At 35.8% G+C, this 16,765-nt stretch overlaps 1 protein-coding gene across 1 annotated transcript in view; it reads right to left on the minus strand.

The window, feature by feature from the left end:
- The window catches only part of ITFG1 (integrin alpha FG-GAP repeat containing 1), a 107,367-nt gene that overhangs the window by 63,127 nt on the left and 27,475 nt on the right, over positions 1-16,765 (minus strand). Inside the window, exons 7-8 of the mRNA XM_068955975.1 lie at positions 7,279-7,340; positions 3,652-3,736 (exon numbers count right to left, since the gene is read on the minus strand). Coding sequence (XP_068812076.1) covers positions 3,652-3,736; positions 7,279-7,340 — 147 coding nt within the window. The remainder of the gene's footprint in view (positions 1-3,651; positions 3,737-7,278; positions 7,341-16,765) is intronic.

Raw genomic sequence — 16,765 nt, forward strand, 5'->3', positions numbered from 1 at the left:
CTTTCTTACAGAGAGCTACTGATGCACTACTCAATTTCTTACCCACTTTTAGAACAGAAGAAAGATGAATTGAATATTAAAATCATACAGCACTCAAGCAGCAAGTTTGAAATAAAGTTACAAAGTTACTTCCATAACTGTCAGAGTAAACTTTGTTCCTCTACAGAAAATTTATATGTATAGCATTCTTTTTACATGTTTAGCAAAGTTAAAACATATATCAGAAACTTAAGATGGGAAGATGTAGGCAACCGTAAAGCCCGATTCAAAACAAGGCTCAAACAAAAAAAAGCCCCCCCAAGTGCATTCAATACCTCCTTTCCTTCATTAAAGCCAGAAATCTCTTTATATCTATCTTCCTTCATCAAAACATTTCCAGCATGGATGCAGCAGTTCACAACCAATACAAAGCTTCTGTCACATTTGTTCCTTCAGACCTAATTACAGATGCTAATTTTTTTTTCCTTATCTTCCACACACAGACATTCAAACCTCTCTATCAATTATCTTCTATTGCCAAGATCGCCGTCTACAAGCTGTCACATCCAATCCTTACTTGAAAGTCCAGAAAGAACAATTTTAAACCTTCTTCCTTCCTTTGTCCTGCAATTAGACTCTGCTGTAGAAAGCCAATCTACTCCTTACACGCATAATTTCAATTAAAGAACTCTACTTCTAGAAACAGAGATACACGGTATCTGCTCCACTCTTCCCATACGAACCTCCAGCTCTGCAGCTAAACAGACGACAAGCCATACCAGAGAATCATTTTCCAACATAAAAGACAAGAAACATTCATTCTAAATATTTATATTTAATATTTGGAATGTCTCTTCCGTGTTTCAAAGTTGTCTTTTAAGCACTTTGTAAATTGGAGTCCGTGCATCAAATCTCTTTACTCTTAATTTCTGCATGCTAATTAGAATTGAATAAAGGACATTACTGTGCTCAGCCACAGAAAGATCTTAAGAAATAAATTATCCTTGTAAAATTTACCTACGTCCCAAGAAAGCATGGTTTCATACCCCAAAAAGGCTTGTATCTCTTCGTCTTCCCTAATGATTTTGAAAACACCAGCTCATTTCAGCCTAGTCTGAAAGAGGCAGAGCTGTTTCAAGAACAGTACTTCTACAAGTTTCATGAAAATCTACACAGTGAGAGATATCTCTAAACACGTGCCACCCTTGAGGGGCAGGTGGGCAGAAAGACCATAAACCACTTTCCTCCCTTCACCCTGGAGTGACCTGACTGATCTGGATTCATCTGTGAAAGATAAAAATGACCACAAGAAAGTAATCGTGCAGGAAGAGGGAGTAAGACCCTCTTACAGCATGAGGATTTATGTTGGGTGTTCACACATAGATGGAGTGGCTGAGATCTTTCAGGAAAACCATTTCCAAGAAGCCATCCGCTGAAAAGCCAGCATCTCGTCCCACTGATGATTTTCTGCCTATCTCTCCTCTTTGCCATATATGCTGTCCCCCTATATTTATTTGTGTGCGTTTCTGAAGTCCCTGCACGCATTCCCTTCCATCATAATAATTCCTATTAGAAAAATTGCTCCGCTATCAGCTCACTCTGATGCTTCATCTACGAGGCTGCTGACAGTTAGCAGCGCAGGGTACGAAACAGTCGGCGATGGCACTTGGAAACAAGGGCTAGCGAAGCGGCAGGGGCTGCTATCCCCGCCGCCACCTACTTCGCACCCTGGGCTGTACCCAACGACGGCGTGCCGCGCTGCGGTTCTGCTGCGCTGTCGTGCACACCAGCTGAAGTTTCAGACGCTCCTCAAAACATTTGAATATATTTTTTGTTTCCAATTCACACACACCCAAAGAACCGTTTCAAATTTTTATTTTCCTCCTCCTTAATTTCAATAATTTGCAATTGTGCATTACTTAGCCATTAAGTTAAGCTTAATGTAAGCAATGTAAATGCGCTCTCAGTTTTCCAGCAATGAGATGATCAGAACTTCTTTAAAAAATGCTCATAAAAATACTTTTTTAGGAATGCCATTCAATGTATTCACATTTTTCAAAATTTTAACTTTTCTTAAATGTTTAATAGTTCCATTTTTCTTTGCGAAGATATCCCAGGGTTTATTAAAATCCCATTAATTATGGTAGATGTTTAGAAATACGTATCATTTAGGCTCATTAGCTACCTAACACACAGATGAAAAAAATCCTACATAAAGATTGCTTGTCATATTGCCATCTCTAAAATAAAATCTGGTCTATACTTAGTATGTATTAACACACATTATTCAGAACATCAGCTTGGAAAATGGTTACAAAATCTCCAATATATTTAAAATGTTTTTAATTGCAAAAACTGGAAGTGTTCTTTCCTTTGTATATTAAATACACAAATGTTTATATTTGTAGACAGTTTAAACAGTAATTAACCCTCCAACTTTGAAGGATTTTACAAAACATGTTAAACACTTCATGGAAGAATCTCTATCCTCTTTCCACTTCTACCCTACTTTGTTTACTATAGATCTCTAAACGCATCCATAGCTGCTATAAAAGGGACTAATGTAAGCCAACTGTTCAGCAGAGGGGTTCTTTAGCTAAAGGCCAGGCAACAGCCCTGCTCAAAGTGTTATGCAAATTCTTAAGTGGCAGCATAGAACAACAGAATCAGATTCTAATATGGAGTCTGGCTCTTTAATAAATGTCACAATTTCTTAAAAACAAAATGATGTAACAAGGTTACCACTTGACAGTGTTTGAAGGCAGGCTCAATCTGGCAATTAACAAGTGTGATGTATAAATATCATAAATTAGCCATTTAAGAAGTCATTTACTTTCAACACTGTCAGCAGAATCAACCTTGCAGCGCTTTTATTTGCGTGGTAAAATTCTTATTTTAGTGTACAGGAAAAAACGGATTTTTGGGACTAGAAAAATCACCATTTCTTTTTGCCCATGAAATGGCATAGACATTGGTAAGCCACAACTCACTGAAAAAGTGCATTATAATAGACATATCTAGGCTGTCACTAACACTTACCCAAAGCTTTCCAGAATTTTCAATTAAAATCATTAATATTTTATCATGTTGCATAAATCTTTATACAAGTCATTTTAATTCATTTACACTTTGGCCTTATTAATTTGGGCAAATAAAGAATTTATGAACATTGACTCAAATAATATTTTCTGAAAAAATTGTTTTAGGAAAACACTTGTGCAGTAAATGCAAGTTTGCTTGTTTAGGGAAAAAAATCATGAAAAAAAGAAAGCATTTATATGTCTGACAAAAATAGGTTTGACATTGTACTATGCCTTTTGACATCGTACTATGCCTCAAAGCAACCATAAATGTCCTCGATTGTGGTGCTCAAAAATTAGACATATGTGATACAGAATTCACTGGAATAGCCAAAGTTGAATTAAGCTGAACTTGTTAATAAATTACTTCCAGATATTTTAAGATCTACACTCACACAGATCTAATAGTAATAATTAAAAAAAAAAAAAAAGAGGAAGGGAGGGAGGGAGGAAGGGAGAGAGAATGAGAAAGAGAACAGAATAGCTTTATCACCAAACATTTTTATTTCTTTGTTCTTTGATTTAGAATAGCTAACCAAATTATTAAAGAGAAACACTCACGCTGCAAGTAGTTCAGGAAAATAAAACTCACCAAAATCTGCAAACACAGACTGTCCAACAACCTGCATGCCTTCAGGTTTGTCCTTACTTTTTCTCGTTCTAGAGAAGTTCCCATCCTAGCAACAGGATAAAAAAATGATAGAATAACTGAACTGTAGACAAAGTGATAAAGTTTGACTCTTGAATTACAGATAATAAACATAAATAAAGGGGATTAAGTAGGTAATAAAGAGACATTCCAGCTATGGAAAAAAATACACCTTTTGAAAACTAGGATTGAATTGTTGGATTCTAATCTTTTGTGGAATCCTATGGAAGTCTACTAGCAATCATATTCAGATACAAATATCCACATATGTTGCTCTGTTAATAGGAAGAGATTGGGTTATTTCAACAGCATAATTTAAATCATAATTCAATGATTATGAATACTAACATATTTTAGATATAGTGAAATGTAATTTTATATAAGTATCACTACATATATATGTATGCATATATAAATAAAAACATACATATATGCACACATTAAAAATAGATTCTGATTTTACTTTTTCATTTGGAAATAACTTGATTTTACTTTAGGTCTGGTTTAGGTCTTGTTCTAATCAAAAGCTAGGTATGCAGAAGACATTTTCCAATACTTCATCAGAAAGACTGAAGAGGAGTGCAGGATCCTTATTCATCGTAGAAAGGGATTGCAACTGTGGAACAAATCCATTTAAGTTTAGTTTCTTAAACAAATAAGATGACTCAAGGCCCGCTTTTCTAGTCACTGCAATTAGCCCATATAAAATCCTATGCACACAAGAATACATAAAGTCATTGTAAGTTATAAAATAATGGAAACAAAGAAACAGTCAGCAATCCATTAATTGACTTTTAGCCTGGGTGCTTTGTAAGTGACAAGGTAACAACAAAACGTTCTTGTTTTCGTGCCAACTACTGACTTTTTCATTGTTGTATTTGAACGCTCATACATATGCAGGCTGAAGGAAAGGGGGTCATCAGATACCACTGGTGAGGCAAATCCACAGGTGGCTCTAGATGGACATGCCACAGGATGCCAGGAGTCATTAGAAATACGTCTGGGCTGTTATCCACCCAACTTTATCTGCGCTGAACCTGGCAGGAGCCACAGTTGCTCACTGCATGATCTTACCTTTCCCTAAGGTTTGAGAGCACTTCTTCCTCACTATATATGCTTCTCAGTGATTCTACCTAAAAGCATTCAGTTTTTTTAAACCCCTATCTCTTCTACATTTAGCTTCTAAGGCTAATGCAGTCATTCAAGAATAAGGCTCCCCTTTCCTTGCAGGAGATCTATGCAATATACCCCTACTAACATCTGCAAGATACTCCTGCACTCCTGCCAGTCCGCCGTTGCAGCGCTCTGCTGATGAGAACACATGCTCCCAACTGAGTGCTGTGATAATCCTGAGATTTTCAACATTTTTAATGGCAAAAGGACACAAAAATCAGCAGTATTTTGAGTTCGTTGTTATCTTCTCTTATAGAATTCAGCTTTCCCTTTAACTGAAATGCTATGAATAACCTCCCTAAAGAGCTTGTTTCTCAGGAACGATTAGATTTCAGTCAGATAGACGACGCTATTTTCTGGATTATCTATAATTACCCATATTGCTTGCTCATGTCATATTCAGTTTGTAGTCTTCAATGCTGTTGAAGATGCATCTTTGGAAACAGATTTTCCCTGAATGTTTGACTACATATTTTAACCTTGGCATATAGTTTACAATGACTTAGTTGGGAGGGAAAAAAAAAAAAAAAAAAAAAGGCTGTAGTCTCTTGGGCAATATTTACAGGCAAGTTTCAAAGAGGCATGTAAATGGAAAACAAACAAAGCTTCAACAGTACACCTCTTGATGCAACACCTCTTTTTCATGCTCAATATGTCTATTCTAAAATAGTTAATTTTTTAAATGAATTAATAAACCATATTGATGCAGAAACATATTTACCACTTTAGAAGAAAATGGTGTATATGGTTATAAGCTCCAAAAGAATTATCTGACTGCAGGCTTGAGCTCGTAATCTTTATTCATGCAAATCATCTCCATGCAGTAAAGAAGACTAGGCCCTGTGCTCAACTGACCAGAAGAAAAGGATATCATAAGGGTAAATATTTCAGAAGCATTTTATAGTACATAAGTGAAGGCAATTACTTTGCCTAGCTTTGCAGAGAGATTTAGTAGCTTTCAATTGACCAGTGAAGGTCTTTTAAGATTGATATGTGTACACTAGAGAATTCTAAAATAAATTTAAGAGATATATTTTACTGGGCTGAATGATTCCAAAGCATAAGATTCATTCTTTCTTTAGAAAGAATGAATCTATGTATTCTAATTGTATTATGTAGGAATACATTCAGAACATATACATTTGGAAAATCTAAAATTTGTAGGAAAATTTAAAAAACTACAGGAGACAGAAGTTAAATGCCTTATGCTGTTGCTGATGCTGAATCGCTCAATAATAAAATTCCTCAATGTAAAAAAATTGTTCATTTTTAAGTCTGCATAAAACTTAAAAATACAAGATTTATGATAAACAGTTCTATTTATTTATTTATTTATTCTTTTAACTCTCTAGCATAGCTCTTATTACTTTTGGCTAAAAAGTTCTATTTGAAGACAACCTGGCAGCTGAGAAACAAAAAACAGGTGATTTTTAAATTTCCAGGTAAACAGAGCCTCAAAAATCAATTTCTCAGCTAATAAGAAACACTACATTAATCATTTTCTACTAAAACAAAAAGGTAAACTTTAACATAGGCATATGCTAAGACTCTTAACTATAGTCCTTTTGGATAGCAAACTTAGTATAAAGGATGTACTTAGTTTTAAATCAACTTACATTACTATCTGATATAAACACTGAGATTCTTCACTGATCTTGGCCATTTCTACAGGCTGAGTAATACAACAGGACAATAATAATAATTAAAAAACCAAAAACCAAATCAAACAAAAAAAATCCCGCTGTCATTATTTCTGGTTCCAGATACTATCCAGCCATTTGTGAAGGTGTAGTTGATTGCTACACTCTGGCACAAAACTTTTGAGCAGTCAGTAAGAAGACAGCTACCTCAGTTTTTTTGTTTAGTGTTTTAATAATTTCTTGAGTTGTATTTGGGTAACATAGGACTCTCAGGAGGTTCCCAAGCATAACTATAATAAATAATCTGAAGGTCAGAAGCGAGATTTTTAAACTTCTGCCCCACAAAATCATACTCAAGACCTGAAGTCACAGTTCTGAAAAAACTTACTCAAAGAAATCAAATCTTTGACACACAACGAGAATGAAAAATCTGGTCAGTCATTTCTTCATAAGCCGTCATGCTGACTAAGCATTAGTAACCTCTTAAAGCATCTGATGACGTATCATGAGTCCTGTTATCATGTTACGACCATCGGCTGATTGGTATACTCAGTAGTCATCCTAAAAAAACTTCAGAGGAATATATGCTGAGTAAACAACCTCCTCCAGTGATATTCTGCAGACTGAATGCAATAGTGCAGTCAGTATCTACTAACATCATTTTCACTCATTCCTAAACCCAGGAATGCTAGATAGCCTCCTATGTTTTTTAAGATATTATATGCTAACAGAAGGGTTACTTTGCTTTTCCCCTTACCTTATTTATCCATGTTTCAAATTGAATGTTCTGGGAATCTGATAACGTAGTAAGGAACAAATCTGCAAACACAAACATAAGAGAAATAAAACATTTCACATTAGACTACATACAAAAATATTTAACTCACTCTATAAAGATACTACATTACAAAATTCATATGTAAAATATACATACTGCATATATTTCATAACTTATACTTACATTCCAGTGATGTTTTAGATGCCTAAGTATTAAGTAAGATTTAAAAATATCTATTTTCATCGCTTGTACTCTTCTGTATAATTGTACTTACCTGCTGCACTCAACTTCTGCATTTACATTGGTTATATATGTTAGCCTCACGTGCACTAGCAAGTGCTGGAATGTTATATATGCACACAGAAGACAACATTTCTTAATAGTAAAGATATAAACAGATCTCAAACCTAAAAAGCATATGCCATTACATTTTTAGCAAGTTGAAGTTAAAAACCGATAACAACAACAACAACACAACTAAACTATCAACAATAAACCATGAAAAACCCCACTAATCGCCCTTTTTCTAGGTTTTGGATATATAGATTTAAGCAACAGATACACTGTTGATAGGAGGAGAAAAGCAGACGGAGGAATATTTCAAGCTTCCTTTACAACAAAATTCTCTTCATGGTCAAGCAGTCCAAAGGAGCGCCTCAGAGGCTTCATCAGACAATGCCTGTCTAAAGAGGAGCTGATACTTTTCATTACCATTTAGGAAGACACCCATATAGGGAAAAGTTGACAAAAAGGGTTTATAAAGGAGGTAAAAAGAAAAAACCTTGAAGAATAAAGTTTAGTGCTCAGAAAAGCTGTAAAAAAAATTATCCTTTTAGATTTAAGCGCTCATCTGCTTTTCCACTGTCTTCCTCCCCCCAGTTTAAAACATCATTATTTGAGTTAGAACACAAATCATTATTCTGTGGGCAGAAAAAGAAGATTTTTTAAAACTGAACAGTAATGCCTAACCCTGAGGTGGTATGTTGAATAAGCAGGTGGAATGCTGTACAGGCAATTTCCAGTGACACACTAAGGCGTATTGCTGTCTATTAAAAAAAAAATTTCTGCTTACCGATTCCTATCCCCACCCCCAAACCTGAAAGCTATACTAGTTAATTTTATTCCCCCAAATACCTGAAATGTATATTAAGAGAGCATATAATATACAATCTTCAAAACCTGTACAAGTAGCACTATTTTTATTTTTTATTTTTTCATATGCACAACTACAATTTAAAAATTTTTTTTCTTAGAAAGCGTTAAAGATGTTTTGTAAAACAAATATTCCAAGGATTCACAGCCAGGTGCCATACGCTACAATGGCAACTGGATCTACAGCATACACGTGAAAAGCCTTAGTATGATAACGTGCTTCATTGGAATTTTAATTTTTTATTAATCCTTTGGAATTTTTTGAGGAAAGAGTCAGAACTCCGGCGTAACATTCTAAGTGTAACATAGATACACCTTAGAAAACATTTATAAACTTCTAATTTTTAACTTTGTTCGTAGAAGGAAGTTTGTGCAGTATCGCTGACAACTACTAGATCTAAACCAGAAAAATATTAAAAACCTAATACAAGAAAAAGAAGAGAAATATGGTAACAATGAAAGCTTTAACTCACTTTGTGGCAAGCCAAAATGCCACTAAATCTTTGAAAAGAGTTTTTCAGGTTCAAGTAAGAATTTCAAGTAGGTTGCAGTACATCCGTGTTGTAGTGTGTACTAGCATTTGCAATTCATTATAGGCTACGATGTACGCAGATTATATCACAATAGGCACTTTAAGCATTATCTGTAACTACGCAGCAATGACTAGCATTTGCTTGGCAAACACAATAAGTTGCCTGACCTTTCCTAACCCTTAGCAGACGTTTTGGTTGGCACTTTTTGGTTCTTGGTTTTCCCACCACTCCTCTGACTCAGTTTTGTGCAGTGCAGCCATGACCTCTTACCTTTGACTGCTAAACCAATCTCCCTGCCTGGTCCTCTAGGCAAGGAGAGATCTTGGGGAGCACTCCCCTGGTATTCCCTCCGCTAATACTAGGCTTATACACGTTTGATGGCCCTACCCCAGAATTAGACAAAACGGCATAGCCGCCAACACAAGACATAGCTCATCCAGTGCTATCATGCTGGAAATCCAGCTCTAACCAGTTGGTTATTACTAGGGCAAATAAATGCATCAAGTATTAGGCGCCACAGTTATGCTTCTAGGGTAGAAAAATCCAAATACAAAAGAAAAATGCTAGTGAGCTGCGTTGGGGATGTTATGAAGTCCACAGCCCTGCAAGTCATTTATTTAAGGTTAAAGTAATGTCCTTTAAAAATAAAAATACCAGAACATAGCGACATTAGCCCCTGACAGTGATTTAACATGTAATGGAATTCCATTCAACAGTCATTCTTAATTTTAAGACCTTTTCTAATGCAGCATGCTATAACTCAGTGTAAAAGAAAAAAAAAAAACAAAAAAAACCACACTTCACATGCCAAAATATGGTACCATGGACAAATATCCTTACAGTAGATCATTTGGAATGGAGAGAAATGAATGTCCTTAATTTACTGGAAACCACAGAAACACTACTAAAAATTAAAGTATCCATAAGTAGCGATATAGGTTTTTCTTTTGTTATTGGAGCTTTATAGAGCAAATGTCTCAGATTATAGCCCCTCAGAGAACATAATGGCCATGTTTTGACTGTACTTGAAAAATATTCCAGATTGTAGCTCTAAGCTGAACAACAGGCCACGGTCAGTCAGCTGCCCAGTGTGACTGGGGAACACCAACAACTATGTAAACTGCAACGTATACTAACCCTAATCTTGAAACCCAGCCACTTCCAGCTCACTTAAATACTAGTAAAATACTTTTAACAGAGCAATAACAAATACGCTGTGTTACACATATACAATTGATTTGTGAAAGCACATAACCAAATGAAAGAAGTTTGCAATGGGTTTTTCTTACATATTAAAAAAAAAAAATTTTTTTTCCCCTTTCTCAGTCTGATGCAGATTACATCAACTGTTTTTCCCCCCAACTTAAACTGATGTCATAATAAGCATATAGAAACATTCAGAAATATGACTGCATGGGCAATTGCAATAATAAGAAGGCAAGGAACAACAGGCATATAAAGTCTCAGATATTACGCCCAGAATCAAAAGTAGCTTTAAAATAAACATTCAACTCGGGGCGGGGGAGGACGGAAGGGGGGAGAGAAACTGGAGGAGAAAACCACAGTGGCTGGGATGTCACCCAGCTTAATAATAAAAACAAAGAATACATTTAGCTATCTGCTGTGTGGGAGGCATAAATCAAGACACTAAATGCAAATCAAACTACAAAGAGCTAATAGAAAGGCAATAATTTAAGATGTCTAAAATGTTTACTATGTTTAAAAAAAAAAAAAAGGGAGGTGCTTACAGACTTAAAGTCTTTGTTCAGCCACTGTACAAACCAGGTATTTCAATGTAAACACACTTGCTTCACACTTTGAAATTAGGAAGACAGAACTATGTTTTCAGAGGGGGCAACCTAAAGTCTGTTTCTCTGGTCTGCAAGAGATCCGTGCTGAATAATGCCCTCTACAGCAACTTAAGGCTGATTAAATTCAGCAACATACCAGTATCTCAAACACTCACCCCCCCTGCCCCCAAAAGACCCCAAAACAACTCTCCACAGTTAACGACTTCCACCTCCTTTGATACATTTCTGTCTCTCTTTTTTCCTAACTTGAGGCATATACATGGTGTGCAACCAACAGCACGGACATGTCAAAGACAGCTCCAAGCCTACCACTGCACCTTACCAGTGCAGTGCAATGCTATGCCAGGCAAAGACAGCAGCTTATATTGCAGAAATAGCATAGATGAATTAGCGCCATGCTGCTCCTATGGTAACGCAATGAGTCATGATCTCCCACAGGACAAATTGATACAGGTACAGCAACACATCCTCTGGTTCTAGAACCATTTGAACCAATTCGACTAGTATTTTAATGCCAACTGTTCTCCTTTTCTTTTCTTTTTTTTTTTTTTTTTTTTTTTAGTTCTTAAGCCTTCTTACATACCATGTGCCTCAAACTCTCATGCCTATTTTTGTTAGCAAATCCTCTCCCCTTGTACTGAAATCAAGAAATCAAAAGTGTAATATTTAAAAGTAATTTTCCTTTTTGAAAAAGAATAAGTCAGAGATTTCAAAGCAAGCAAAAGTAAACCTTTACTTACAGCAAAAGCAGTGTAAAAATACCTTTTACAATGTAATTTGAAAAGTCATTTCTCTAAGCATATGCTGTCATGTTGCCTTTGGCAGGCAGTTCTGGTAGCAATTTCAGCTGTAGAAAACAAACTATTTGCACACAGATCTGTAAGTTTAAAAAGCACTGATAAAGTACTGAGTGCTGGATAATACGCTCTGCTCAAAAGCTGATGGACCTAATTACAGCACCATGTGACATATTGATAACCTCCGTTTATACACTCAAATAACCCTGAGCTCAAGGAACTTCAGTACTTACAAAATACACAAGTGATATTACGGAGGACAACAGGTACATAAATGGATACCAAAAGTAATAGGAAAGGATGTACCTCCTAACAACCCTATTACAATTGTAGGTTCTGGAGAAATCCCATAGACAGAGATCGCAGCAGGAGATAATCAGTCTGGCCACGTTCTCAACAGTGTTCTCCTACTGCTGCTGCCAGGCAAAGTGTGTTGCTGGACAGACCACCAGACTGTAGGGCATTTCTTATGCTCTCAGTTCACGACAACATGTAAAAAGATGAGTAAAATCCATGGCAATAGGGATAGAGGAAGGACCTTATGTCAGATTCGGGCACGTTTCCTGAAACGTGTCACCTAAAGCCTGATCAAACGGCTAGAACTAAGGAATACGCTATTGTGTGAGAGGGAACGTTTCTCCTAAACGGATGCAAAGTGAAGTGTGCTCAAGTTTAAATACACTTTGCTATTTTTGATTTAGCAGGTAGCGGTTAACACAAAAACAACATAAGTGATAGGAAAGTTCATAAACAAAATTCAACAGCCTGTGAATAAGATAAAGAATCAAGGTGTTTTCCCAGTATTTTAGATCCACAAAACTGAAAAACAACCTAACTATAAACCAAACGCTTATTACAGAAGACAACTGGCACATGCTGTGACACAAAAAAGCACTGCATGAGCGTTTTAGTCACAGTCTTACTTCCCCTAAAAAACGAGTTGGTGAGCAAATTTGGCTTTTCTTTAATTTGAGTTCATTGGTGCAGTGACAAAATACTGCTGGCCAGTCTCTACTACTTCTCAGCAATGAATATATCACATCACATCACATACATTCTTATGAAAACAGAAATGGAGATCATTCGAAATTCATGATTCAGCTTGAAAAAGGGTATAATATGCCAGAACCGCGCTACAAGCTTCCAGTAACCTAAAAAGGTATTACAGAGGAACCATCATACCCATCATTCTTCAATTGGAACAGCTAATTTTGATATTCTAGCAACATACGCCCTGCGAAGACTGAAAAACTTGCCCAGAAATTTAAGTAAAACTTGTGCAGCTAGACTACCCCGAGTTTAATGACATTATGGCTACATTGTATCAACACCAAAACCAGCCCAGATACGTCCACCTACACTGCAACAATACTTTAAATACGGCACAGCCACGTCCTAAGTCAGCTAGATCCATTTCCAATCATTTCTGTGTAATATCTCTAATGGAAAGCTATGCAACTACTAAGTTTTTGGTGACCTATCTCAGGCACCAGAAGCATGCCATTCTTCCACGGGGTCTCAGAAACCAGGCACCTAGAGTGGGCATGCATGATTGCTAACTAAACAGCCCTACTCCCAATAGCAGGTCCGTTCCCAATCCTTATCCCACAATATTTTTCACACAGACAATCCTTGGCTCCTCTCATCCCAGTCTTACGCGACTGTGGTTCTCTTATCCCACAAACTCCTAGAGCCTCCTCTGGTGACTTCTAATCCATCTGGTAACATCCTCTTCTTGCAGCTATTCACCACGGGTTTGCTTTTCACTCCTTCCTTCTAAATTCCCTACCTCCAGGCCAGATTTTTTCCCACCTACCGATGTCTATTCCTCCCCCTTCCGGGTGTGCCACCTCTGCTTTTGCTCCCTGTTCTCAGTTAAGTATCCAAACACTGGCAATAGTCTAGGGTTGCAATGGAAGGGAAGGCTGTGTCACTCCCTGGCTGTGGTATGCTCAATATAGATAGATACTTTGGAAAGGCACTACTAGCAGTTAGGAAGAAATACAGAGGATATTTCTAAAACATGTTCCAAACTGGCTACATTTGGATGGGTTTATATTAGAACAGTAAAAGCCTGTTCAAAAAGATCTTCCTGTCTTTCAGGAAGGATGTTTCAAATCCTTGCTCCAGAGAAACCAAACACTAGGTTAAGAAAAAAAAAAAGTTATCAAGTACTAAACCAGTTCGTCTCCCACTTCAGTTTGTGAAAATTGCTAGGCAAGTACAACTGAAGGTTAGAAAAAGTTCAACCTGGAGGAAGAGAGATAGCTTAAAAGACTGCAGGCCAACTGCAGAACTTCAGACTATCTTCCTAGGGTAGATAGTATTAGCAACTCTACTTCCAATATTCCTTTTTCTTAGTAGTACTGCTAGGAAATTACAAGAAAGTATAGCTGTATATATTCTGCTCTATGTTTGCTTCCGATTATCCTTGTCATTTTCCTTCACTCTTGAATGTTGTAAAAAACACTACTATTTATAGATTGAGTGTTCATTTCACTAATGACTGATTTGACCTTTCTGTTTAATGTCAGGGGGCTTTATTTCAGAATCAAAACCCTCAGCATCTCTGGTTGTCTTCAGAGCCACCAAGCCACAAGCAGTACTTTCTTAAGTTACAGCTTGATTTTACTTCAGAACTTTAAGATAGTAACAATAAAAAAGAAAGAAAAAGGTCTTTTTAAAAAAGACACTATCAAAATTCAAGAATAGGAATGTGAGCTTCCACCTTATAAAAGAAGATATTAACTGTACAGAACATACATTTGTACACTCCAAACATATAAAACAATTCCTTGTTTATGTGGGAGAGCAGGTATGATAGTGCATATATTTAACCTATACAACATCCAACCAGAAATTACTTGCAGATATGAATGTACCTACTCATAGGTACCAGCATATGGAAATAACATCCTGAACTAAAAATCTGCTTCTCCCTAGATTTAAGTGTCTGACAGAACAGGTAAACTGTCAGCTGTATTAAAATCATTCAGTGCCATACAGCATAAGGACTAAGCAACAAGACTATTTCCTCTATTTTTATTACAGATTGACTCATTTTTAGGGAATCCCACCCTGAGGGTATTAAAAAAAAAAAAAAGAAAAAAATTACTTACCACTTTTCTTAGCCACTCCAAGTAATTTTAATAATGCATAAGCTTAATTTTATGCAACAGCATTATAATTGCAGTCAATTTTATTTCTTTATTACATCATTCTTTCATTTTTGCTTCTTTTAATAAATTTTGTGCTTCTATTCAGAAATTTTTCACTCAGGTACAGCAGTCTTCCATTATTTGTTATTCAGATTTGTTTGGCAATCAGTTTGAGAGTTATTTTTTGGCTAGTAATTAATTTGTTGCAAAACAGTTGGCATTCAGAATGTACAAATAACACGGAACACCTGTACTGCCTGGCTAAAATAATTTAGCTTTTACAATATAGATATGAGGACAAGTACCAACACTAATGAATTTGCAATTAACTTGTCATGATTTTTTGGTAGTATTCAAATAAAATAGTTTGGGAACAACTCCATCTAACTTCATCCTCTGAAATATTTAAGCAAAACGAAAGGACTTCATACATTCCTAACAAGCTAATTTGTTTTTGCAAATGCTTAAGAAATATGTTTATAATAAAAGAGGTTGTGAATGACTTTTCCACGAGCGTCAGTACTCAAGTTTTTCAAATGAATCTTTCAAAACTTAATAATGTTTATCAGAACTATGTAGTAAAGCAGATTATAAACAACTACAAACAACATAATTAGAGCATTTAACTCCCTGCTCACTATTAAGAGTGACTATAGAAAAAGATCTGTATGTATAAATTCACAAGCATTATTTAAATGGAAAAGCTTTAAATTAGTTTTATGCAGAACATTTATGTTTCTGATTATGCAAATCAGTCTTCTGGGTTTTAACATGTCACAATGTAAATGCTTCACAGAGGAAATTCTGTTTATTTTTTTTCAGAATAAGGCCAACAATATATTCTTTTCAAGCAACAGAAGATGACCACTCAGTGTTAAGAGTGCTTTTTTCACAAAAGAGAACCCACCCTTTTTCACATTCAGTGCTTCCTAGGCAAAACGCTATTTGGAGCGGAACCAATTTTCCTCCTGCCTAAAATAATTATTAATTCCCATAAAAATATATTAGCAACTCCCTACCCCCTGAAAAAGGGCACAGCTATGTGCATAGAGCATAGTTAACCATTACACTGCTGCAAACTATATCCAAAGTTTATTATTCAATAACAGACACCATATAAAACTATGAAATCAAATATAGTGTTTGTACACATACATATGCATTAAAAACATTTAATCTAAATATATATATGTAAAAATCTGAAAATTAAGCAATTCACAGAAATAACATTTAAGTCAAGCAGTTGATTTACAGTAATTTTCAAAGTTTGTAACACACACAATGTCCGCAGATGGAAGGTAAAAAATGTTCATTGTAAAAGCAAATAAAAGGATAAATTTACTTGAGAGGAACTCTTGCTAAATACTGTGCAATGAAATTACAAATTAATGAACATTTAAAATATAAGCCTAAGTAGCTATTGGCTGGGTAACATCATTAGAGCAATGCAGAAAAAGTAAATTCACTACTACTTCTCCAAGTGACTTAAGCACTGCATAGCTCAAGTCAATAACACAGTTTACAGCAGCATAAAAGAAGAGCTTTACTTTATCCGAGCCTCCAGAAGGTCCAGAGGAATTTGGGATTAATGAATAAAGAAGATATCTAATAAAAATAACTTGGAAAGCTGTCCCTGTACTCAAACGGAAGCCAAGCACACATTTCGTTAACAGCAACATACAGCTACAAAAGGAGAAAGGAAAATGACACAAACTCAGTGACAGATAATAAATTGGATTTTTTTTCTTACGTTATTTCCTTGAAGGTAATTAGGATACAGACCATGCATCTTTGCAGAGCATACTGGCAGCATCAAGTGCACTAAAATTTGAGGATATCTACGTAATAAAATTTGAGCATAACTGTTTTGAACTACAATATAACTGTACTAACCAGTGTTGAATGGGGCTCACTTCCTAAATATACTTCTAAATTCCTAAGTGACTTTATTTAAAATCATTATACTACTCCTTTACGTTAGACCACGGCAGACCTCTCACCAGTTACCTTACTCT

The sequence above is a fragment of the Struthio camelus genome, chromosome 10 (genome assembly GCF_040807025.1).
Source record: "Struthio camelus isolate bStrCam1 chromosome 10, bStrCam1.hap1, whole genome shotgun sequence".
NCBI classification, from domain to species: Eukaryota; Metazoa; Chordata; class Aves; order Struthioniformes; family Struthionidae; genus Struthio; species Struthio camelus.